Below are 25,377 nucleotides of genomic sequence, written 5' to 3'. Positions count from 1 at the left end.
ATTTCTGGCATTAAGGTTTTATATTTTGATATATTTTGAGAGGGGTTTGGGTTATACAGATATGTACATTTATCAAATCATGTTATATATCCTTAAGATTTGTATATTTCATTATTAAAAATTTTACCTACATGGTGGATCCCCCCAGCAAAAATTATTGCAACTCTAATGTATGCTTAAAAGTTTTCTTTACAAAATTCTAAGTATGTTTTATTGATTATGCTATTAGAGTTGTCCCATTTTTTCTTCCCCTTTATTCCCCTCTGCCCTGCCCCCCCAGCACTCCCCCCACTTAGTTCATGTCCCTGGGCTATACATGTAAGTTCTGTATTCCCATACTATTCTTAACCTCCCCCTGTCTATTTTGTAACTACCAGTTATGTTTCTTATTCCCTGTACCTTTTCCCCCATTATCTCCACTCTCCCTCCCCATCAATAACCCTCCATGTGATCTCCATTTCTGTGATTCCATTCCTGTTCTAGTTGTTTGCTTAGTTTGTTTTGTTTGTGTTTTCTAGGTTCAGGTGTTGAGAGTTGTGGGTTTGTTGTCACTTTACTGTTCTTGGTTTTGATCTATTTCTTAGGTAAGTCCCTTCAACATTTTATATAATAAAGGCTTGGTGATGATGAACTTCTTTAGTTTGACTTTATCTGGGAAGCACTTTATCTGCCTTTTCATTCTACATGATAGCTTTTCTGGGCAAAGCAATCTTGAATGTAGGTCTTTGCCTTTCATGACTTTGAATACCTTTCAGCCTCTTCCGGCCTGTAAAGTTTCTTCTGAGCAATCAGTTGGTAGTCTTATGGGAACTCCTTTCTAGGTAACTCTCTCCTTTTCTCTTCATGCTTTTAATTCTCTCCTTATCTTTAATCTTGGATAATTTAATTATTATGTGCCTCAGAGTGTTCCTTCTTGGGTCCAATTTCTTTGGGACTCTCTGGGCTTCCTGAACTTCTTGGAAATCTATTTCCTTCACCACATTGGGGAAGTTCTCCATTATTTTTTCAAATAACTTTTCGATTTATTGTTCTTCCTATTTTCCTTCTGGCATCTCTATAATTCAGATACTGGAATGTTTAAAGTTTTCCTGAAGGTTTCTAAGCCTCTCCTCTTTTCTTTTCTTTTTTTATTTTATTTTATTTTTGAATTCTTGTTTCTTCATTCTGTTCTGGTTGAATATTTATTCCTTCTGATCCAAATCATCGATTTGAGACCTGGTTTCCTTTCTTTCATTGTCGATTTCCCATATATTTTTCTTTACTTCACTTTGCATAGCTTTCACTTCTTCCTCTGTTTTGCGACTATACTCATTCATTTCTGTGAGCATCCTGATTACCAGTGCTTTGAACTCTGCATCTGACAGGTTCACTATCTTTTCATTGCTTAGTTCTTTTTCTGGAGTTTTGATCTGTTCTTTCACTTGTACCATATTTCTTTGTCTTGGCACACCTGTTGTGTTGTAAGGGGCAGAGCCTAAGGTACCAGTGCAGGGGATCCCAGGTGGCTGTGTTGTGGTGCTGTTGTGGGGAGTGGTCAGAACAATGCTACTTGCTCTGCTAACATCCCACTTTTAGTCACTTCTCCTGCTACCCGCAAGCAAATTGGGCCCTTCTGGTGCTGATTCTCGGGTGGGTGGGTTTGTGTATGTTCCAGAACCCCATGGGTAGCTCCAACAATTTCTCCTGTGAAGCTAGGAGTTTCTCTTTCTACTGCATTCCCCCCCCCCCCCAGTTTTTTACAGCCAGGTTTTGAGGCTTTCTTTTCCTATGCTGGAACCCAGGGTTGTGCAGTCTGTCAAGTTCCCCAGTTGTTCCTCCCAGCTTATCCACATGCAAATGTGGGATGGCCTGGTTGGTCTTCCAGCTACCACTTTGCCTGCCTGGTCCTCCAGCCCATCTGCCCTGTCTACTGTCTTGCTGTGCATCCTCTCCACCCTGGCTGCCTATCTCCTGCCCTTCCTACTGGTCTGGAGGAACCCTGGCTGCCTGTCTCTGCCCCTCCTACTGGACTGGAGGAATGTTTCTACCTTAACTCCTTATTGTTGCACTTCCATACAGTTCAATTTTCTGGCAATCCTGGGTGTGTTTTGTTTTTAAATTTGATAACATTTAAAACAAAATTTAAACCTTGTCATTTTGTCCTTATTTTGGTTGTCCTTCTTTTTGTTGTGTGAGGAGGCAAAGCATATCTCCCTACTGAAAATTTTCATATCAAAATGTTAAAAAGTAGATTGAGATTATTCAATCCATATCAAATTACTTCAACTCCCTATTAAATTACTTTAAAAAATAACTTCAAGCCTGACTGCTGTGGGTCAGTGGATTGAACACTGACTTGCAAACCAAACGGTCACTGGTTTGATACCTCGTCAGGACACAAGCCTGGGTTGTGGGCCAGGTCAGGTCCCCAGTAGAGGGTGTGCAAGAGGCAACCACACATTGACATTTCTCTCCTCTTTTTCCCTCCCTACCCCTCTGTCTAAAATAAATAAATAAAGTCTTTAAATAATAACTTCAATTCATTAGATGAGTAACATAACATAAAACCATGTAAATGTAACTGTGATTGCATGCCTTTCACCAATTCATCTGATAAAATCTGCCTTACACATGGGGAAGGAGGTGCCACTGCTTTTCTGCTTGATATTGTGCTTCCGAAGCATGCTTATTTGGTGTGTCTTTATACATGTGTTTATGCAGTGTGTGCCCCAAATCTGTTCATTCTACTTGAATATGTTCTTATCGTAACAGACTTTCATTAAATGCTATATAAACTAATGAGAAGTGGATACTCCTAAGAAAGAGATATGTTATGTATATACAAACTAAGTTGAATTCTGTATACAGACTTGATAAAAAGAGATTAAAAGGTAAAAGCAATTCTGTTTTTATTTTTTTATATAATTTTTATTTAATTCTTGTTCAAGTACAGGTTTCTGTATTATAGCAATTCTGTTTTTAGATATTAGTAGAAAAGATACCTGTAAAAGATTAGAAAACAAAATCATAAATATCTACAAACGTGCACTCAGACTTATTCGCAAGTTCGTTATGTTCTTTTTGCATTTTAAAGAAAGTAAACTGGAAATGTGCTTTTTAAAAAAAATAATAAAACAAACCCCCAAAACTAAAACTTCAATCAGTGGATCCAAATGTACACACAGTCTTTGGCTGACATCTAAAAACTTAAAAATTTATTGCCTGACCATTACATTTAATATTGAAATTCACACAAGTACTCTCAGTTACCCTCTCCCTAGATTGACTGTTTTTTTAACAAATTATGTTATTTAGTCATTCATAAAAAATAAACAATAAAAATGTCTAACCAATTCAAATGTTAGGGTTTCTATAGTTTTCTCACTAGGTGAGCATGAATGTATAAGTATTTGAGAAAGCAAGATGAATTTCTAAACTAGGTGTGTGTATATTTTCCTATGGTTATATCTGTTATACTGTAACCATTTTCACATGCTGTTAAATATTATTCACAAATACAATTTTAGGACTCCCAGTAAATATGGAGGCATATGTAAACACAGCTCATCTTCTCACATAACCACAGCAAAAATTACAAGTACACTACAAAACAACTATTACCCACAATAACTAGAAAGTCAAGCTGTATGGAAGTCCAACAAGAAGGGAATTACAGATGTCACATTCATCCAGACATGTAGGAGGGGCAGAGATGCAAAGATGTGAAGACACAGAACAAGCAGTTTCCTACTCATGAGTAGTGGATAATGATCGGGAGAGACACCTCAGGAGTGAGGGACCCCAGCCCCACACCAGATCACCCAGCCTAGGGTTCTAGAACTGAAGAGATAAACCCCCATAACTTATGGCTGTGAAAACCAGTGGGGTGTGGGGTAATGGAAGAAACTGCAGGACTCTCAGGTGTCTCTTCATAAAGGGCCCAGAGCATACTTAGGACTAATGCAGACGCACTCCCTCTGGGCTCTAGCACCAAGGGAACAGCTGGAAGGACACCAGTGGCATACAGGGAGAAACTGAAGTGTCTGGCATTAGAGCAAGTGCCAGGGCACAGCTTCCTCCTGAACAAAATTCCAGAAGCCAGACAGTGGCTATTTCCTGAACTCTTGTCCCTTTACTGAGCTCCCCCTCACACAGAGCCACAGAACCACACCATATCTAAGACTCCCTCAACTTAGTTTGTACAGATTGCCCCACTAGGTGATTACCTAAGGCTCTGTCCCATCCAACTACCCAGTGCACTTTCCTACAATAGGCCACACTACTAAGACAGGTAGTCAAAGCAGTTCCACCTAATAAACAGAAACAACACAGGAAGGCTGCCAAAACTCCAGAAAAAGAACTAAAAAAAATAGAGATAAGTAATCTGTCAGATGCAGAGGTTAAAATATTGGTTATTAGGATGCTCAAGGAATGCACTGGGTACTTCAACAGCATAAAAAAGACCCAGGCAAAAATGAAGGTTACACTAAGTAAAATAAAAAATTTATAGGGAATCAACACTGGAGTGGATGAAGATGAGAATCAAATCAATGGTTTTCTTCCCTTTTTCACAATGAAGAAGAAAAACATTCAATCAGAACAGAAAGAAGGAAAAAGAATCCAAAAAATGAGGATAGTGTAAGGAGCCTCTGGGACAATTTCAGATATACCAACATTTGAATTATATAGGTGCTGGAAGAAGAGCAAGAAATTTAAACTTATTTGAAAAAATAATGAAGAAGAACTCCCCTAAGTTGGTGATGAAAATAGACATACAAATCCAGGAAACACAGAGAGTCCCAACAAAATAGACACAAAGAGGTCCCAACAAGACACATCATAATTAAAATGCAAAAGGTTAAAGGTAAAGAAAGAATCTTAAAAGCAGCAAGAGAAAAGGAGACAGTTACCTACAAAGTAGTTCCCACAAGGCTGTCAGCTGATTTCACAAATGAAACTTTGCAGGCTAGAAAGGATTGACAAGAAGTATTGAAAGTGATGAAAAGCAAGGACCTACATCCTAGCTTGCTCTATCCAGCAAAGCTATCATTTAGAATTGAAGGGCAGATAAAGTATTTCCCAGACAAGATAAAGTTAAAGGAGTTCATCATCACCAAGCCCATATTATATGGAATACTAAAGGGACTTATTTAAGAAAAAGAAGATCAAAACTATGAACATTAAAATGGCAATAAATTCACAACTATCAACAATTGAATCTAAAAAACAAAAACTAAGCAAACAAGCAGAACAGAAACAGAATCATAGACATGGAGATCATTTGAAGGATAATCAGTTTGAAGGGTAAAGGAGGAATTGGGGGGAAAGGTACAGGGACTAAGAACTACAAGTAAATATAGAATAGATGTAATATTAAGAACAGCCAGGGAAGTGAAGTAGCCAAAGAACTTATATGCATGACCCATGTACATGAACTAAGGGTGGGGCACTGCCAGAGGGAATAGGTGGCATCTGGGGTATGGGGGAAAGGGGAGAAAAATTGGGACACTTGTAATTGTATAATCAATAAAATATATTTAAAATATATAATTTGAATGGCAGTATAATATTGCTTTCCATCAATACTTTAACATTTTATCAGTCTCCTATTATTGGACATTTACATTATTTTCAGATTTTAGTGTTTTGGTAAATAATTATACACACCAAGCTTTGTCTACATTTAATTTTTTAAATTTATAATTGATTTTCAAAGGTAAAAGATTACATCAAAGTAGACGAAAATTTTAATCTCTCAGTTTACATATTGTCAGATTGCTTTCTGGATAACTAGGCTTATTTTTCAGCACTGGTGTCAGAATTAACTATTCATGATTTTAAACATCTTGGCCAAATTTGAAATACAGCATCTCATAATTGTTTTAATTATGCATTTTTATTAAAAGTAAGTTGAAAATTTTGCTCAAATTTGGACATTTGTCTTTCTTCTTTTGCAAATGATCTGAGGTTTTGTTTCTTTTCTCTTAGAGTATTGGTTGTTTTCTTTTGGTTGTATAAAGGCTAAACGTCATTTTATACATAGGGCAAAAAGTTTGTTCATCTTTTAAAATTTTAAATATTAGCATTTTTAAAACTTACATAAGCAATTCTTCATCGTCAGAAAATTGGAAAACAAAGAAGAAACATATTAGATGTGCTAAGATTAGACCATTCTTACATTCCAGGTATTTTTTTTTAAATCACTCAGTCATAATACACTTTCCCTTAAAATATTGCTTCTAAAACTCCCCCATGTAAAACTAGTTCTGAAAGATGTAACAAATGTGCTTCGGGGAAAAATAAAACTCCATACTAAGATAAGTTTTTGAAAAAGCTTATTAAGGCTGTTTTAAAAAAATTCATGGTATAAAAAAAGTATACTAGGCTTACTAGTCAACAATTAAAAGACTGATAATCCAATTTTTTAAATAGGTAAAGGCCTTGAATAAACATTTCTCCAAAGATACACAAGTGACCAATAAATACATAAAAAAATTTTCAAAATCATTAATCATTAGGAAAATGAAAATCAAGCTACAATGAGATACCATTTCCTATCTGGTGAAGGAAGAGGAGCAGGGGGAAAGAAGAAGAGACTAACAAGTTCTATCAATAATGTGGAGACTTGTGCCCTTTTCCTCCCTTGCTGCTTGAAGATTGGCAGCCATCATGAATGACACAGTGACTATCTGGACCAGGAAGTTCATGAGCAACAGACTACTCCAGTGGAAACAAATGGCCATTGATTTCCTTCACCCTGGCAAGGCAACAGTACCCAAGACAGAAGTTCTGGAAAAACTAGTCAAAATGTATAAGACCGCACCAGATGTCATCTTTGTGTTTAAATTCAGAACCCATTTTGGTGGTGGCGAGATAACTGGCTTTGGCTTGATTTATGATTCCTTGGGTTATGCAAAGAAAAATGAACCCAAACACAGACTCGCAAGATATGGCCAATATGAGAAGAAGAATACCTCAAGAAAACAGGGAAAGAAAGGCAAGAACAGAATGAAGAAAGTCAAGGGGACTGCAAAGGCTAATGTTGGTACAGGCAAAAAGTGACCTGGAGATTGGAGAACAGAAGGAGTAAAGATTCTTCAGTTCCTTTATCTGTGATGATTATGAAGATTTTTCATGAGAAGATTAATAAACTAAGGATTTAAAAAATGTGGGGATTTGTTACAGGGGCTAAAAATGGAGCACCTGCTATAGAAAACTTTGGCAGTTCCTCAAAAAGTCAAACATAGAATTATCATGTGACCAAGCAATACCACTCCTATGTATATACCCTAAAGAATTCAAAATACATGTTCATATGAGAGACTTGTACATGAATATTCATAGGAGTGTTATTCATAATAGCCAGAAATGGAAACAACCCAAATGTCCATCAATAGATGAATGGATAAATAAAATATGTAATACCCATAGAATGGACTATCATTAAGCCATAAATAAGAATGACACACATCATTCTTCAACATGCTTCAATGTGGATGAACCTTGAAAACACATTAAGTAAAAGAAGCCAGTCACAAAAGGCCACATATTATATGAGATCATTTTTATGAAACAAATCCAGTTCCGAATAGGTAATCCTCAGAGACAGAAACTAGACCAGTGGTTTTCAGCCGATGGAAGGAGGAAGAATTGAAACTGACTGCAAAGAGGCATGAGGTTTTTTCTGGGTGATGGGAATGTTTTCAAATTAGTTACTGGTGATAACTGCAGAACACAGTGAATATACTAAGAATCACTAAATTCTACACTTTAAAATAAATTTTAGAAGCTTCAAGATGGTGGTGGAATAGGTGGAAACTATACCTACCTTCTCCCAGAAACAAACTGAAATTGCAACTAAATTATGGAACAGTCATCCTTAATTACCAACTGAATACTAACTGAAAAGAAATCTTATAACCAATAATTTATAGAAGAAGCCACATTGAGACTGGTAGGAAAGGTAGTGATGCAAAAAGGGCTGGTTTGACTCCCATGGGCAGCAGCCAAGTTTTTGAGAGATATCTCAACTGTAAGAGGTTCACTCTGAGAAGTGTGGGGTCTAAGCCCCAAGCTGGGCTTCTCAGGCCAGAGCACCAGAGCTGGGAAGAGGCATCCATATAACTTCTGGCTGGGAAAACAAACAGGTATTCTGCTCAAAACAGAGAGACAGGAATCCACTACAGACACAGGTACTCTCTTAGAGGGCCAATACACAAAATCTTATTTTCAGTCACTTACCTTGGGCTCTGGTGAAGGTAGAGCAGACTGAACTAGAGTCATGTGAGGAGAATTTGAGGTTTGTTTCTCAAAGGAAAGAGGTGAAAAGATAGCTGCCAGGATCCCCATATTGAATCACTGTCCCATACCACAAACATCACCTTTGTAGGGTAGTACACTCCCCTCTGCACAGCATCATCCTGGAGGAATAGAATAGAGACACCCTGTGGACTCCCACTTGCCCCACCCTATGGAGCTTATGCCCTGCTGAGGAGTAAGCTATCTGGGCCAGGGTGTAGAGGTCTGGCGAAACTCAGTGACCGAGTTATGTGGCTTTGGGGTATGGGTCATTTCCCCTACTTTTCCATGAACCTTTTGGTGCTTCCCCTTCACAGGAAATCCACTACAACAACCCTCCGGGCTTCTGGCAGACACACCTTCTGAGCTCTGGATCCAGAAGCTCCAACTACCTGAGTCCTAGTGGCTTCATCCTGCCATGGTCATAGCAAAATGTGGGACAGGCTGAGTTGAGTGGCTCTTGGACAGGGGCTGTCCCCACAACTTCCCTAAAGCCAGGATGACAACTTCCCCTCACAGGAGATCCATTATCCCCACCTACTTACTCTCAGCAGCTCCACCATGTTGAGCTCCCTCTCCTCTTGGCAGAAGGAGAATTTGGGACAAACTGAGTTGTATGGCTCCAAACAGGGGCCATATTTTCCTCCCATGCCCAGAGGGAAGAGCCCTTCACATGGCCAAATCTATGTCTGCTTGGGCCTGATAAACTCTGCTGACCTCAAACTGATGACTCACCAAGACCCCACCCCACTAAAAAGGCATAAGAGCACCCAGAAAGTGGAAGTCAGGTTTCATATTGTGGGGACCTTTGTTGAGTGGCTTTCAGACTCAGCACTGGCACCAACATTAAACTTGTACCAATCTGGTGAATACCACTTGAATTTCCCTGGTGACTCACTGTGAACCTACCTCATGCAACTTGAGTACCACCAAAGGCTCTTTCAGGTACTGAGTCTAACAGGCAGCTGTCAGGTAGAGGCCGGAAGAGGCAGATAAGGTGCCTTGAGACTTTTTCTGACCTGCCCAAGGGCCCAGTACTGGTAAAAGCTGTCATTGGTGTGTAGCTTCCAGTGTGTACTCAGGTCCAGCAGAGGCAGCCACAAACTGTAGATCACTTTGTGGCTCCAAAGAGGTTGCCCAGGGTCAGTCACAGGCAGTGTCTGATACTTGTCTGCCCCAGAGTCCTTCCCAAGAGGAAATCAGTCCAGCACACACTGTAGCCAGCTTCAGGCAACATCAGAGCAAGATCTAATAAGCTTCACAAATGGCATATCCAGAGGGAGATCTCAACAGTCACCAAACCCTGATGCCGCAAATTCTAATTTGTTTGGTTAGCACCTGCACAGCAGCTCATAGGCTGTGGCAGGGTTTGAGCCTCAATACCAGCCAGCTGAAGGTTGATCCCATGCAAGGACAAACCGATAACAGTCAAGACTCAATTAAAACAGGAGGATCCATACAACCCACACAAGGAACATTCCTGGAGCACCCAGCCCAGGTGTTCAAGGAGACTGCACCACTGTACCCCATGGGATATCTACTACATAAGGCAACCTCACAAAGACTGGAAGTCATAGCAGATCTATCTAATGCACAGAAACAAAAATAAAGACGAAGTCAAAATGAACATGCCTCAAATGAAAGAACAGAAGAAATCTCCAGAAAAAGTTAAATAAAATGGATGCAAGCAATTTATCAAACACAGAATTCAAAGTTATAAAGATCCTTAGCAGCATGAAAAGGACATAGAAACCATTAAGAAAGACCAGTAGAAATGAAGAATACAGTAGCTGGCATGAATAATACACTAGAAAGAATAAACAGTAGGTTAAAGGAAGCAGGGGATCAAATCAGCAAATTGGAAAACAAGGTTAAAAAATACACCCAACAACAGCCAAAAAGAAAAAGAATTTGAAAAAGAAAAAGTGTTGGTGACAATGGAGAGAAAAGTGAATGCTATTCACTTTGGTGAGAATGTAGATGGGTGCAGTCACTGTGGAAAGCAGTATGGAGTTACCTCAAAAAATTAAAAATGGAACTTCCCTATGACCCAGCAATTCCACTTCTGGTAATATATCTACAGAAACCAGACACACTAAGTTGAAAGAATACACATATCCCTCTGTTCACTGCAGCGTTATTTTCAATAGCCAAGATTTGAAAGAAGCTCATGCCCATCAATAGATGAGTGGATAAAAATGTTGTGGTACATATATAGAATGGAATATTACTTGGCCAAAGAAGGAAATCTTATCCTTTGAGTCAGCATAAATGGACCTGTAGCACATTATGCTAAATTAAATAGGCCAGTCAGAGAAAGACAAGTACCATATGATTTCACACAGTGGAATCTAGTGAACAAAATAAACTAAAAAACAAAATAGAAACAGACCCTTATATACAGAGAACAGACAGACAGCTGCTAGCTGGGAGGGTGGTTGCAAGGCTGGGTGAAAGAGTGAAGAGATTAAGCAAAAAATTAAAAAAAATCTCAACCTTTGCCCCCCACAAAAAAATCTCAACAATATGGTAATCACCAAAGGGAAAAGGGGGTTAGAGATAGGTAGAAGAGACTAAAAGGGGAATAATTGGTCATGGAAAGCATCTTGACTTGGGGTGGTGAACACGCAATACAATATATAGATGGTATATTATAGAATTGTACACCTGAAAACTATATCATTCTATTAACCAATGTCACCCCAATAAAATCAATAAAAGAGAAAACCTAAATTTCATGTTGTGGGAATTACATCTCAAAAAGAAAAACAAAAGAGCATATTAAAGTCTCTAAGAAGTACTGTTTAACTTTGTTTAACTAGCATATTCCAAGCTTTTTACTACTTACTGTAATACTCTTTTTCCATATAAGACCTATTAACACTCTTGAGCCACTAATGTTTGCAAGAAGCAGTGTGGGAAAAGCTGTTATTAACACAGTATTTTAAAAGTCACTCTAAGATGTGGCTAATAACAGCTCCTTATTGAAGATGAGATAAGAAGAGAGAGAAGGGGTGAGCTAGGGGCTTGAAAGATAAACTTTATCAACCTCACAGTTATTCAGTGAGCTGCTCACTTGTCCTATTCTCTGGAACCAGAAAGCCAAACCCCTGCTGAGTTCTTCATTTTATAACAGCTTTTCTCCTTTTTTGTTCTTATTGTTAGAAATGTTATCAGATCATATAGGTTAAAGTCAGGATTAAAAAATTGTCTCATAATACAAATAATTATTTTAAAAAGAAAACAATTAAGGGTAAACTGAACATCTCCCCAGAATATGATCTGTTATAGCTCTATTTACTTTACATTTAACTTGCTATTGGCCAGAGTTCATGTGGAAAGGAAGACCCATTCTGGGTCTCTTGTGAAAGAGACTTTGACTTTCACAAGTCAAAATGACTTGTGAAAGAGACCCAGAATCAACACAGTTAATTAGGTGATAACAACACATGGTTCTGATGTATGAAAACATAAAGGAGGAAAAGCAGGAGGGAGCTCAGTCTGAACTTTTACCAAAATATTAACAATTTTTGCTATTCTGTTTTCTAAAATGGCAACACCCACACTATCAAGTATCTTTCCATTCAGACATTCAGAGTTCTGAAAACAGTAATTTAGTTGTGTGCTTGCCTCAGAGAGCAGCCTACACGTCTACTGGGCTACATGCAAAAAAACTCAGCATCAGAGGGTTGAATACAAACAAAAGAACAGAAGACAAGAGTGGAAACAGAACTGGCATGTGGTGAAGTGCCTTTTTTTGACTCCTACATCCATTTTCAAATTCATTATGTTGCATCCAGAGCTATTTTCTAGGAGATGTAAATAATTTATTCTCACTCTTTTTAAAGAATATTTCAAAGAAAATTTATCAGAATTACTTTTAAAAAGTAATGACATTATAAAATTATTTTAAATTATTGTCTGATTTAACTGCCAGGAAAGAAGTCAACTTCATCCAAGAGTATTTATAAATCAATTATTATGAACATAGAACATAAACTCATTTATTATTATCTGGATATCCAATAAAGAGGACTAGCAAACTCAAAAGTACACCACATTACAAGCAAAATGACTGCTGGATCAGAGTCAATCTTTGAAGTTCATTCTTTTAAGCACGTACTTCGATCCTGTCTGCTGTTAAAATGGATAGTCTGGCATCCTCTATGAAGTGACACTTCTTCTTTGTTAGATTTAGATGTTGATAGTTGTGAGTTTGTTGTCATTTTAATGTTCATGGTTTTCATCTTCTTTTTCTTAAATAAGTCCTTTTAACATTTCATGTAATAATGGCTTGGTGGTGATGAACTCCTTTAGCTTTAATTGTTTGGAGAGAACTTTACTTGCCCTTCCACTCTAAATTACAGCTTTGCTGGATACTAAGCAATCAACCAGAACAGAAACAGAATTATGGATATGGAGATAATTTGGCATGTTATCAGGGACAGGTAAGGGGGAAAAGGTACAGGGATTGAGAAGCATAATTGGTAGGTACAAAATAGACTGGGGGGTGTAAAGAATACTGTAGGAAATGGAGAAGCCCAAGAACTTCCATGCATGACCCATGGACAAGAACTAAGAGGGGGTATTTCTGGAACTAAGCAGGGTACTGGGTGGAGGGGGACAATCGGGATAACTGTAATCGCATAATCAGTTAAATATACTTAAAAACTGACAGCCTTCTACAAAACAGTACTTCTTATCAGCAAAGGCCCACAAGTGCTAATTGGATTTTTAAATTATTATTTAAGAAAGAGAGAGAATGTATTCTCAATTCTGTTATTATCTAGTGAGGGATAAGACCTCATTTATAGAAAAGTAGTTTCCAGAATTCTTAAAATCTCTGGCATATGAAAAAGCACCCCAAAATGAGATAACCCAGTGCTATACCCTTGTTTGTTCAGAGCTCAGTTTTGGGGGCAAATATTTTTTAAAATAACACAAGTAAGATTTATATTTGCCAAGATACAATAGATTCTTCAAAAACAATTTTTAACATGGACAGGCAAAATTTTCACAAAATAATTTCAAAAGCCATAAATTAGGTAATATAATGGCAACTCCACTAGAATCTGCTCTAAAAATGTGGATTTCCTGATGTTCTTGTTTATGAATAACTAGTGTGCTGTGATTCAGAGAACATAGAACTGAGTAGGAATAAGGAAGATAAAAGAATTAGAAGAAGTCTAGTTTCTTTTACATTTTTTAAGTACTGACAGTGGTTTCTGAGCACATATCTTATCAAGGCTACATTCCTCTATCTAGAATCTACAGAGAGTCCAGGGAACATTAACAAGTAATTTATTAAGATGCTATTCTATAAGTCATGATACAATAAAAATCCTTGAGGAGAACATAGGCAGGAAAATCTTATCTATTCCATGCAGCAATATTTTCACTGATATATCCCCTAGAGCAAGGAACATAAAGGAAAGAATAAAGAATTGGGGCATCATCAAATTAAAAAGCTTCTGCATGACTAAAGAAAACCTGAGTACAATGAAGAGGGAACCAACTGTATGGGAAAATATATTTGCCAATGATACCTCAGACAAGGGTTTGATCTCCAAAATATATACAGAACTCATATGACTCTACTCCAAAAAGACAAATAATCCAATAAAAAAATAGGCAAAAGACCTGAACAGACACTTCTCCAAGGAGGACATACAAAGGGCCCAGAGATATATGAAAGGATACTCACCATCACTAGCCACAGTGCAATTAAAATCACAATGAGATACCACTTCACACCAGTCAGAATGGCCATCATAAACAAATCAACAAACAAGTGCTGGGGAGGTTGTAGAGAAAAGGGAACTCTAGTACATTGGTTTTGGGAATGCAGACTGGTGCAGTCACTGTGGAAAACAGTATGGAATTTCCTCAGAAAACTAAAAATGAAACTGCCTTTTGACCTGGCAATTCCACTGCAGGGATTATACCCTAAGAATCCTGGAACACTAATTAAAAAGAACCTATGCACCCTAAAGTTCATAACAGCATGATAGCCAAGTGTTGGAAGCAACCTACTGCCCATCAGTAAATGAGTGGACTGAAAACCTATGGTACATTTACACAATGGAATATGTGTAAATGTAGAAAGAAAGAAAGAACTTCTACCCTCTCAATGGCATGGATGGAACTGGAGAGCAGTATGCTAAGTGAAGTGAGCCAGGATGTGAAAGACAAATACCATATGATCCCACCTGTAAGGGGAACCTAATCAACAAAACAAACAAACATGGAAAATGTAACTAGAGACATTGAAATAAAGAAGAAACTGACCGTAACTAGAGGGGAGAGCAGAGAAGGATAATGGGAGAAAGAAGGGATAGGGTCATCAAGGAACATGTACATAAGACCCATGGACAAAACCAAAATAGGGAAGGACTTAGGATGAGAAGGAAAGTGGTGGCGGGAAAATGGAGACAACTATACATGAACAACAATAAAAAAAGATGATATGAGATGGATGAATCTTATGTAGTGTTTTTTTAATTTTTGGATTTATTTTAGGCATAAAGGAAAGAAAAATAGTGGTAATTACTTTTTAATGACCCTTTACCATGTTCAATTATGTAAGAAATTATATGAGAAAAGTGTTGTAGTTAAAGCAAGGCATTACACATATGTACCAGAAAAATCTTCCTCAGTGACCTCACTTGATGTAATCTTAGAATATGTTCCCAAGAAATTAGGCAATCCTCATTTTTTAAAAGATGTAAGAAATAAAACAAGAACTTAACCTCATGTATCATTAAGAACTCAGCCTGCCCTAAGATATGAGGCTGTACTGAACAAGCTTGTTCTTTCTACACTCTCGATTGTAAGAAAGGCACTTAAGCCAATCACTCTCCTATCTGAAGGCACTGGTGCCTGCCACCTCCAGGAGAAAAGGGGACAACATGGTAGGCAAGATAAGTTTCCCCAGGATCTCTGATGATAAAGTTTACAAATGTTTGTATAGTTTTAAATGTATGTATCAATGTGCAGACATATGCATACATATAGATTCATAAATATCCTCAAACTTAGATAGTAATACTGTCTCCCTTATCCATACCTGCACACTTGTGCACAAACATGAATTTACTACTGCCAACTCTAGTAGTAAACACTCTATGAATCTTTAAAGATTTTTTATTATTTTTTTATTCAATAAATATTTATTGAGCACTTGTTATATGCCATGAGAGTGAAGGTAACTAGACCACCTGTTATCTTCAAAGAGGTATAAAAGTTTTTAAACAAGTAAATTCAATAGATTATTAGAAATGAAAAAAAAAAGAAATGACTTGTAGAGGTCAGAGAAGAGAGTGAAGCATGGAGAAGGGAGTAGAGAGTTCCATGGAGGTGGAGGCCAGGGAGAAGCAAAGAGGAGAAGTCATAAAGGCTTAGTAGAGGAGGTGAGTCAGAACCAAGCCACTAAAAGATGGCTGGATGTTTACCTAATTGACAGGGCCAGAAGGAACTCCAAGCACTTGTATACAAAAGCATAGAGGTCTTAAGCAGCTAGGATTTTGGAACTGAATATGAGTTATTATGATTTGTGTATGGGTATAGATGTGTGTATGTGGTACAAGTAGGTTACTGAAAAAAAATATAAGGAGGGGAGAGAATCATAGGGGAAAAGGGAATGGACTCACATGAACAAGTATAAAAGACACATGGACAATAACTAAGGGTGGGGGGTGGAAAGGGGAGGGAGGCGGGGAGCATGGGGTGGGGGGCGGGCAGGGTTGGGATTATAAGACAGAAATCTGTACTTGAACAAGAATTAAATAAAAATTATATTAAAAATAAATAAATAAATAAATAATAAATAAAAAAAAAAGGAGGCTGGAAGAGATGAAGGGAAGGACAGACAGGGAAAACACAGAGGGTTTTTTTTCCGTCAAAGTTCTTCTGGTTGTAATAGAAACTGACTCAAGCTGTCTTGGGCTGTAATGGGGAGCTTAATGAGAGGCTACAGAGGCAGGATTGAATTATGGCTTTGCAACTTCTTCCATGTGACTGTGGATAAATTACCTAGCCTCTCTCTGCCTCGGATTATTTATCTACAAAATGAAGATAATTATAGTAGGGTTTTTATTAAGATCAAAAGAATGAATACCTGCAACACACTTAGCACATAGAGAGTGCTTGATAAATGTTGGCTATTTTTATTTTTGTTTCTTAGAACTCAAGACTCTCTGAGCCTGGTGGAAATGAATCCTAAACAGTAGGGTAAGCTCTAGTACCTCAGGCCCCATTCTGCCTCTCTCTCCTTTTCTTCATGTAGGACTTCCTCTGGAGCCATTGTGGAGGATGGCTGCCCAGAGCTCCCAAATGTTTACATGTGCTGTTATCCAGCTCATGAATATTGGACTGGGACTGATAAGTCTGGATTCCAAATTGCTGTACTAGTAAATTACCTTGACTCAGCTTTGCTTGTGTATCTCATGGTCTAAATTGAGGCCAAAAGGTTGGAGTAAAAACATACCACAGTGGCCCACCCCTCAAAGGGCAAAAAGGAGGGCAGAGGGGTAATTCATCTTGATTCCTAAGTTTAACCATTTTCAGGTTTGAGCCATAGAATAGGCTAAGCAATTTGGATCTTCAGAGGTTTTAGAGTAACTGATGAATACTCCAGGAATTTAGTGGTCCCATTGCTTTACAGCCCCCTTAAACTTTTCCCCCAATTTGCTCAGGCCTACCTTCTTTAAGTATTTTGGAGCTGCCAAATATCCCTCCACTAAACAAAATCCCGTATATCCATAATGAAAAATTATTTAGCTATAAAAAGGAACAGAGTACTGACACATACTACAAGATGGATGACCTTTGAAAACATTATGGTAAATAAAAGGAACCAGCCACAAAAGGCTACATATTGCTTGATTCTATTTACATGAAATGTCTCAAATAGGCAAATCTATAGAGAGCAGATTGGTGGTTGTCAGGGACTGGGGTGGGAGGGTGAGAAGAGGGTTTGGGGAGTGACTGCTAATGGATATAGAATTTCTTTTGGAAATTAGCACTGTTGGTTGCACAATCTTGTAAATATACTGAAAGTCACTAAATGTAAACTTTAAAATGATAAACCTTGTGGTAGTGAATTGTATGTGTTTTTAAAGTATCTGAATATGATATCAGAACTTGTTTTAGTTCTCATGTTTACTTTGTGTTATGATGAGCCACCACCTGCTCATCCTAAGCCTTGTTCCCTTACCTATGCACTGGGACAGGACTGAACCAGGCTGTACCAAGGGTCCATTTCAGCTCTAAATTCTATGGGCACATTGCCCCCCTCCAATTTAGAGTCAACCTCCTTCTTTCAAACCTCTGCCACTTGGACCATCTTCTCATTGTGTTTCATATTTCAAAGAAAAATTCATTTCTGAGTCTATATATAATACCTATTAGGAACATATGTACTAGGCACTTGAATAGATCATGTTATTTTAACCAACAACTTTGTGAACCAGGCACCATTATTAACACCATCATCTTACAAAAGCAGACACTGAGAAGGAACATATGTGGCCCAAGTTAGCAAGCAACAGAGCCAGACATGAAACCTGAGCTGGCTAACTCCAGAGGTCATGTAATGAATCATTGCATTGAGCTGCCTTCCTCCACAAACTCTTCCACTTGGCCCAAATCTCATGCCCCTCAACATCTGCTTTAGCAATTTGTTGATTAATTCAACAGCTTTATATTCATCATGCCCACTATTCTTTTCAAGCTGGTTATTTAGGAATTGGAAAATATCCCTGAGGTCTTTGTCAAATGACTGACACAACCAAGACAATACTATTTCTTAATGAAGATAATTCTGGTATATCCAAATGGAATGAATAAACACCAAATTCAGGTTAATTCCTTGTAAATAGGATAAATTAATGTAAATTTCATCTCTTGTCAGCTATGTTCCTTGTACCACTGACTAGAATAATTTGTTTAATTAACCTAAAGTCTTCTTAGTATAGATCATTTACCACACCCAATAAAAGGACATGCCTTTGAATCTCTCAATATGTTTAAGTTTTCTCAAATATGTTACAAAGCATTTATTTGTAAAGAGACAGACAAAATAATTCAACAAGATCATTCTGAGTAATTTAGCTTAATGTAGGCTAGTAAATAAATACCACTACTATACAGGACCTTTCAATAAAATTGTTAGTGGCTGGCCCCTCTTTACAAATCTTAAGCCTTACATATGTGCATGCATTTATTATCACAGTGTATGTCTCTTAGTCACAGAGACAGGACACCTGAGATTGAACTGCAGCTCATATTTAGGGATGTAGGGGTCTTGGTGATAATTAGTAAAGTTGTAAAAGGTTCTACTTAGTTTTAATGTAAAAGGTTCTACTTAGTTTTAGGTTCTACTTAGTTTAAAGTTGTAAAAGGTTCTACAAAAGTAGTTTAAATACACACTATATTTTTTATTTTTAGTGACAATTTTAAAAAGTAGTAGAAAAATCTTGCATTCAGGCAATAAAAGATAATAAACATGCTATCTAAATCTACTAGTAAAGTACATGTTTCTACTAACTAGTGACTAATATAAGATTTAGTAAGATTTGAGGTCTTTTATAAAACATTCAAATAATTTGTTTAGTAAATGTATTTCTTTGTATCTGAAGTTAGAGTATCAAACCACACTGAAGAAAAACGCTGACCATTAAGTTAAAAAATTATAATAATATGCTTTAAATGTAATATTGAAAATATTAAATTTTTACATTAGTCACTTATTCTCTACTTAAAATATGATGTGATTAACTGGATATTAGAAAGAAAGGACTAGAAAAAAACTTACATCTATTCATAATGCTTTCCCCTAAAACCTGGATTTCATCAAATCTCACCATCTTAAGAGTTGTATAATTTAACAAATGATTGGATTGAGGATGCCTAATTATTATAGAAAAAAAACAAATGAAACACACAGGAAATTACAAAAAGTTTAAGCAAAAAACTGCTAAAATGGTTGCTATATTAGCTGAGCAAAATTAGCCAGGAACTGCAAAGCACAAAAGTTTAATTTATGCAAGCTCTAACAATTTGAAGTGTGACTGCTACTAATCAGACCTGCAAATGCAATTCTCAGGTTTTAGAGCCAGAATATCAAGAATGTAGTAAAATGCTTTTAGGGCCAGAATACTAAATATTGAGTAAAATGCATTTCAGCCTCTGAAAAATGAACAATTTTGTATGAAAGAATATTCAAATATCCCTTTATTGAGCAACCACAATGAGCCTTGAAGATTTACATGATTGAACTGGAATTCAATGCCAAAGACAAGAGGGAAGCATTTTTTTTTTCTGGGATGCACAAAGAGATATCCATAATTAAGCATCACACTTCCCTAGGGCAGCATGATTTCTTATATTGACAAGCAAAATGAGGTATTTCGAATCACACATTGCTGGCATATAGTCATCTTTTGCATAACTATTGTTTTAATGTATTTCTGGCTATTAGGCATTTGTCTGTATTTGGTCAGTGAGGCATGCATTTTAAAGACTGTTGATTTTTCATAAAAGGTTGTAGTTATGTTAGTAGAATTACATTTATACAACAGTATCTTAAGAATAATTTTGGTCTTATTTTGGCTCATCATACACATATTTTGTATTGAAAGGAGTGTGGCTATAACTTCAGTGAAACTAGTACATTAAAATTAACTCTAAGTGGAAAAACTTTCAGAAGTACCTTTTAAGATTCATCTCTATGCTTTACTTTGTCTTATTTGTCACAGCTATTTAAACACATTGATATCACACACTAATCCTATGATGTGTTGGGAAAATGCCAAACAAATCATGTTTGCTTTACATTCCATTAAAGTCAAAGCCTAATGATAGATTATGTACTCAATAACTCTTTTGTTCTAGATCAAAGAATGCCACATTATTTCAGCCTGGTCCTACTACAACTATTAAAACTACCAAAGAACAGCATACTCTGACATTTTACCTTCTTAAGAGGTTCCTCTACTTTCTCACCAGCACCTAACCAAATTATATCTTTTCAGTTTGTTCTTAAAGTGTAAAGAATATATTAAACTTAAATCAAATACCAAAAAATTAATGTGCACTTGTTTCAAAAAGTGACCATTTATTTAAAAAGACATTTTGCATCCTGCTATGTTTTAGGTGGGAGATGTATTCTTTCTTCTTTTATAAAAGGTGGTCAAGAATAGGCTTGCTGACATGCATTTGTGCAGAAACCTCAAGAAAGAATGCATAAGAGTATATTTTTTGAGAACTTTTGCACTGAGGCCTTGTATTTTTACTTTAATACTTAATATGTAGTTCATCTTGGAATATAATTTTTTCCATTACCGTCTACCCCTTTATATCCTCTTCCACCTCTGCCTACCCTCTTTCTCCCTCAATCACCACACTGTTGTTTATGTCCATGAGTCCTTTCTCTTTTTTGCACAATCCCTCCACACCTCAGGCCCCCCCCCAAACCCATACCCAGAGCTGTCAGCCTGCTCTCTATCTATGTCTCTCTATCACAGTCTGTTTTTCTGTTGCTTGTTAGTTCAATTTGTTCATTAGATTCCACATATGAGTGAAATCATATGGTACTTGTCTTTCTCTGACTCACTTATTTCACTTAGCATAATGTTCTCCAGGTCCTTCCATACTATTGCAAAGGGTAAAATTTTCTTGTTTTTTTTTTATGGATGAATAGCATTTCACTGTGTAAATGTAGCATAGTTGTTCTATATACTCATCAGAAACATTATTTATGGATAGGTAGACACAATTCACCTCCTCATGCAACCACAGAGAGAGTTGCAACTATTCCTTGAAACAAATAACAGCCAGAACCATCAGAAAATTGAGCTGTATGAAAGTCTGACAACCAGGATTTAAAAAGGCACATTCATCCACACAGGTAGAAGGGGTGGGTCCATAGAAACAGATGGAAAGGCACAGAGACCCAGTGTGGTGTGGAGGGGTAACCACAGTAGTGGTAAAATGGGCAATCCCACATTCATGTGTGGTGGATAAGGATAAGGAGGGACACCTTGGGAGCAATGCAATCACAGCCCTAGGCCAGACCACAGAGTCCAGGGTTCCAGGAAAATAAATCCCAATACATTCTGGCTGTAAAAATCAGTGGGGATTGGAGTGGTGGAAGAAACTGCTGGATTTTCAGGAGAGTCCTTTTAAAGGGCCCACATGGAGTTAGAATGTATGAAAACCCATCCACTCTGGGATTCACCACCAGGGCAACATCTGGAAGGGCATGATTCACATATGGGATTCACATATGGGAAGTGGGTGAAGTGACCGGAAATGGAGCAAGTTCTGGGAAAAATCTCCAGAAGCCAGGAGGCAGCATTGTCCCCTTTTTGATCCCTTCCCCCACACACAGCCACAAAGTGGTAGTGAGTTACTCCACCATGGCAATTACCTAAGGCACCACCTCAATTTGCAAGTATCTTTTACAATGGAGTCAAAGCAGATCTACCTAATACACTGAAACAAACACAGGGAGGCTGCTGAGTAGAGGAGACAAAGAAATATGGCCCAAATGAAAGAACAGAACAAAATCCCAGAAAAAGAACTAAATAAAATGGGGATAACCAACCTATCAGATGCAGATTTCAAAACATTGGTAATCAGGATGCTCAAAGAATTCATTGAGTACAGCAAAAACATAGGGAAGAAAGGAAAGTTACCCTAAGTGAAATAAAATCTACAGGATACTAATAGTACCATAGAATCACACTAACAGTTTAGGAACACAAGGAAGAAAAAAGCATTCAATCAGAACAGCAGGAAAAGAAAAGAATTTTTAAAAAATGAGGATAGGCTTAGGAACCTATGGGACTTTAAACATACCAACATCTGAATCATTAGGATACCAGAAGGAGAAGAGGAAGAGCAAGAAATTGAAAACATATCTGAAAAAATAATGAAGGAGAACTTCCCTAATTTGGTGAAGGAAATAGACATACAAGTCCAGGAAGCACAGAGAATCCCAAACAAGTTGGACCCAAAGAGGACCACAACAAGACACATCATAATTAAAACACCAAAAGTAAAAGGTAAAGAGAGAATCTTCAAAGCAGCAAGAGAAAAGAAGAGGGTTACCTACAAAGACTATCAATTGATTTCTCAAAAGAAAATTTGTAGGCAAGAAGGGATTGGCAAGAAATATTCAAGGTGATGAAAAGCAAGGACCTACCACCTAGATTACTCCATGCAGCAAAGCTATCATTTAGAATGGAAGGGCACATAAAGTACTTCCCAGACCGGGTATAGCTAAAGGACTTCATCATCACCAAGCCATTATTGGCTTTCATTTACATGAAATATTAAAGAAACTTATTTAAGAAAAAGAAGATCAAAACTATGTAAATTAAAAGGGCAACAAATTCAAAACAATCAACAACTGACTCTAAAAAAAAACAAACAAACTAAGCAAACAATGAGAATAGGAACAGAATCATAGATATGGAGATCACTTGGAGGGTTATCATGGGAGGAGGAAGGGAGAGAATGGGGGAAAAGGAGCAGGGATTAAGAAATATAATTGGTAGGTACAAAATAGGGAGGTGGAAGTTAAGAATAGTATAGGAAATGGAGAAGCCAAATAATTTATATGTGTGATCCATGGACATAAACTAAGGGGGTGAATTGCTGAAGGGAAGGGGAATACCAGGTGTAGGGGGCAAAGGGGGAAAAATTGGGACAACTGTAATAACATAATCAATAAAATATATTTTAAAGCATTATTTATGAAGATTAACTCTGTTAACAATATTCAGGTATTTATTAAATTTCTTTATTTTTTATTTTTCTATTTTTTATTTCTTTTCATCTCTTAAAAATTATTTTCATACTTTTTTATTGCTGTTCAAGTACCATTGTCTCCATTTCCCCCCCACCACTCCCCCTCATGCCAGTCATCCCCATTTCCCACCCTTGATTTTACCCCATTTTGGTTTTGTCCATGTGCCCTTTATACATGTTCCTGAAAACCCTTCCATCTTTCCCCTCCATTATCCCCTCCCACATCCCCTCTGGTTACTGTCCATTTGTTCTTAATTTCAATGTTTCTGGTTATACGTTGCTTGATTGTTTGCCTTGTTGATTAGGTTGCATTTATAGGTAAGATCATGCGGTATTTGTCTTTCACCACCTGACTTATTTCACTTAGCATAATCCTCTCCAGATCCACCCATGCTGTTGCAAAGGGTAGGAACTCCTTCTTTCTTTCTGCTCCATTGTGTAAATGCACCATAGTTTTTTGATGCATTCATGTACTGATAGGCACTTAGGTTGCTTCCAGCACTTGGCTATTGTAAATTGTACTGCTATGAACATTGGGGTGCATAGGTTCTTTTGAACTGTCGTTTCAGAGTTCTTAGGGTATAATCCCATCAGTGAAATTGCTGGGTCAAAAGGCAATTCCATTTTTAGTTTCCTGAAGAAATTCCATACTGTTTTCCACAGTGTCTGAATCAGTCTGCAATCCCACCAACAGTGCACTAGGGTCCCCTTTTCTCCACAACCTCTCCAACACTTGTTGTCTGTTGCTTTGTTTATGGTGGCCATTCTGATCGGTGTAAAGTGGTATCTCATTGTGGTTTAATTTCATTATTAAGGTAATTTACCACTATCACATAAATACACAGTTCTTTGGATACTACTGAAACTTTAAAAAGGTCTCATGTATCTATCCATCCATATAAAAATCATGTCCTATAAAAATGGCCAGTGACCATATGAAAATGGCCACCTGAGCATTTTATTATGGAAATCAGACCACCATCAGAGAGCTTCAAGCTCAGAACCCTCTTCAGACCATCTCAATTACCCACGATGGGAAGACTATTTACAATTTGGGCTAATCAGAATACATTCTAATTGAAGTGAAACTGTGTTTATAGCTTTTAGAGTCACAAACACACAAAGTATCTCAAAGCCTGGGTGTCCTAAATAATTTCTAACAATTTCATTTTTAGGTTTTTGTCAAGCTTAACTAGCTAAAGTCTGAGGCAGTATGATACATTCATTTCATATGTACTTCCAAATGTGGTTACAACATACTTATGAATGATATTTAATGATTTTCCTCACTTAAAGTGTTCATTGTGACAAATGATAGTTACTTCATTTGGCAAAGTCTTCTCAAAACATATGGATCTGTAAACTCCAGATTAATTCCACCTGAGAATATTTCTTTTTCCTCAAAGAAAGTATATAAAAGTTCCAGACTGAGAAAATCAGCTGCTTTGGTTACCAAGATTTATAATTTTGGAATACCGAGTTTTACTGAGTATTTTCTATGTGCTAGGGCTTTATGTAAACCAATTCCTTTAATCCTCATGACTACTGGACATCTTATGGAGCAGGTATCATTATCATCACCTTTTCATAGATGAGGAAATTAAGCTTAGAAAAGTTAAGCAATTTGGCTGAAGTACGTGACTAATATAATTGGGGACTGAATCTGCAAGCAGGTTTATGTGACTCCACAGCCCAAACTTTACCCCTCCATATACCATTCCTTCTCATTGACAATGCCAGCCTCCACTTGGACTCCTCACATGCCCTATCACATCAGAACCTTTCAGCATATCAGTCTTTCTGTATTCACTCCTGGACCCTACAGTTTGTTCTCCATGCTGACCGCAGAGTGATCTTTTTAAGATGAAAACCTGCTCAAGTTACTTCTCAGCCTAAAGTCCTCAATAGCTTCCCCTTCTCAAGATTCTGAATGGTCTGGCTCAGACCTCCTTATGCAGCCTTATCACTTCCCTCTTGATGCCTGAACCAGTAAGAACATAGCTAGTCTCTTCCCACCCTGAGACCTTCAGATCTACTGTTTCCTCCTTCAGGTAACCTGTACACCAACTTCCACAGATCTTTAGCTAACCAATTTCTACTCATTCTCCACATCTCAGCTCAATACCATTTCCTCAGGGAAGCTTTTCCTAACTACATCCTATTTTACCGCAGGTTAGATCAGTTTCTCTTTCCTACGCTTTCCCAGCACTGCGTACTTCTCCTAGCTAGCTAGCCTTTAGCAAGATTTCCTATTATATATTTACATGGTCATTGGAATAATCTCTG

General features: G+C 37.4%; 2 protein-coding genes across 3 annotated transcripts in view; one reads left to right on the top strand and one right to left on the bottom strand.

The window, feature by feature from the left end:
- RELN (reelin) overlaps positions 1 to 25,377 on the bottom strand; it is a 577,463-nt gene that overhangs the window by 464,852 nt on the left and 87,234 nt on the right. The gene's annotated exons all lie outside the window — the stretch shown is intronic.
- LOC118994437 (40S ribosomal protein S24-like) lies at positions 6,605 to 7,071 on the top strand. Its single transcript, XM_037057082.1, has one exon. The coding sequence runs from the start codon at positions 6,649 to 6,651 to the stop codon at positions 7,039 to 7,041; it is 393 nt and encodes a 130-aa protein (XP_036912977.1). The 5' UTR covers positions 6,605 to 6,648; the 3' UTR covers positions 7,042 to 7,071.

The sequence above is a fragment of the Sturnira hondurensis genome, unplaced genomic scaffold (assembly GCF_014824575.4).
Source record: "Sturnira hondurensis isolate 20B ecotype Veracruz unplaced genomic scaffold, ASM1482457v3 Scaffold0009314, whole genome shotgun sequence".
Lineage (NCBI taxonomy): Eukaryota > Metazoa > Chordata > Mammalia > Chiroptera > Phyllostomidae > Sturnira > Sturnira hondurensis.
The sequence above is the reverse complement of the archived record's forward strand: the minus strand, read 5'-3'. Positions and strand labels throughout refer to the sequence as shown.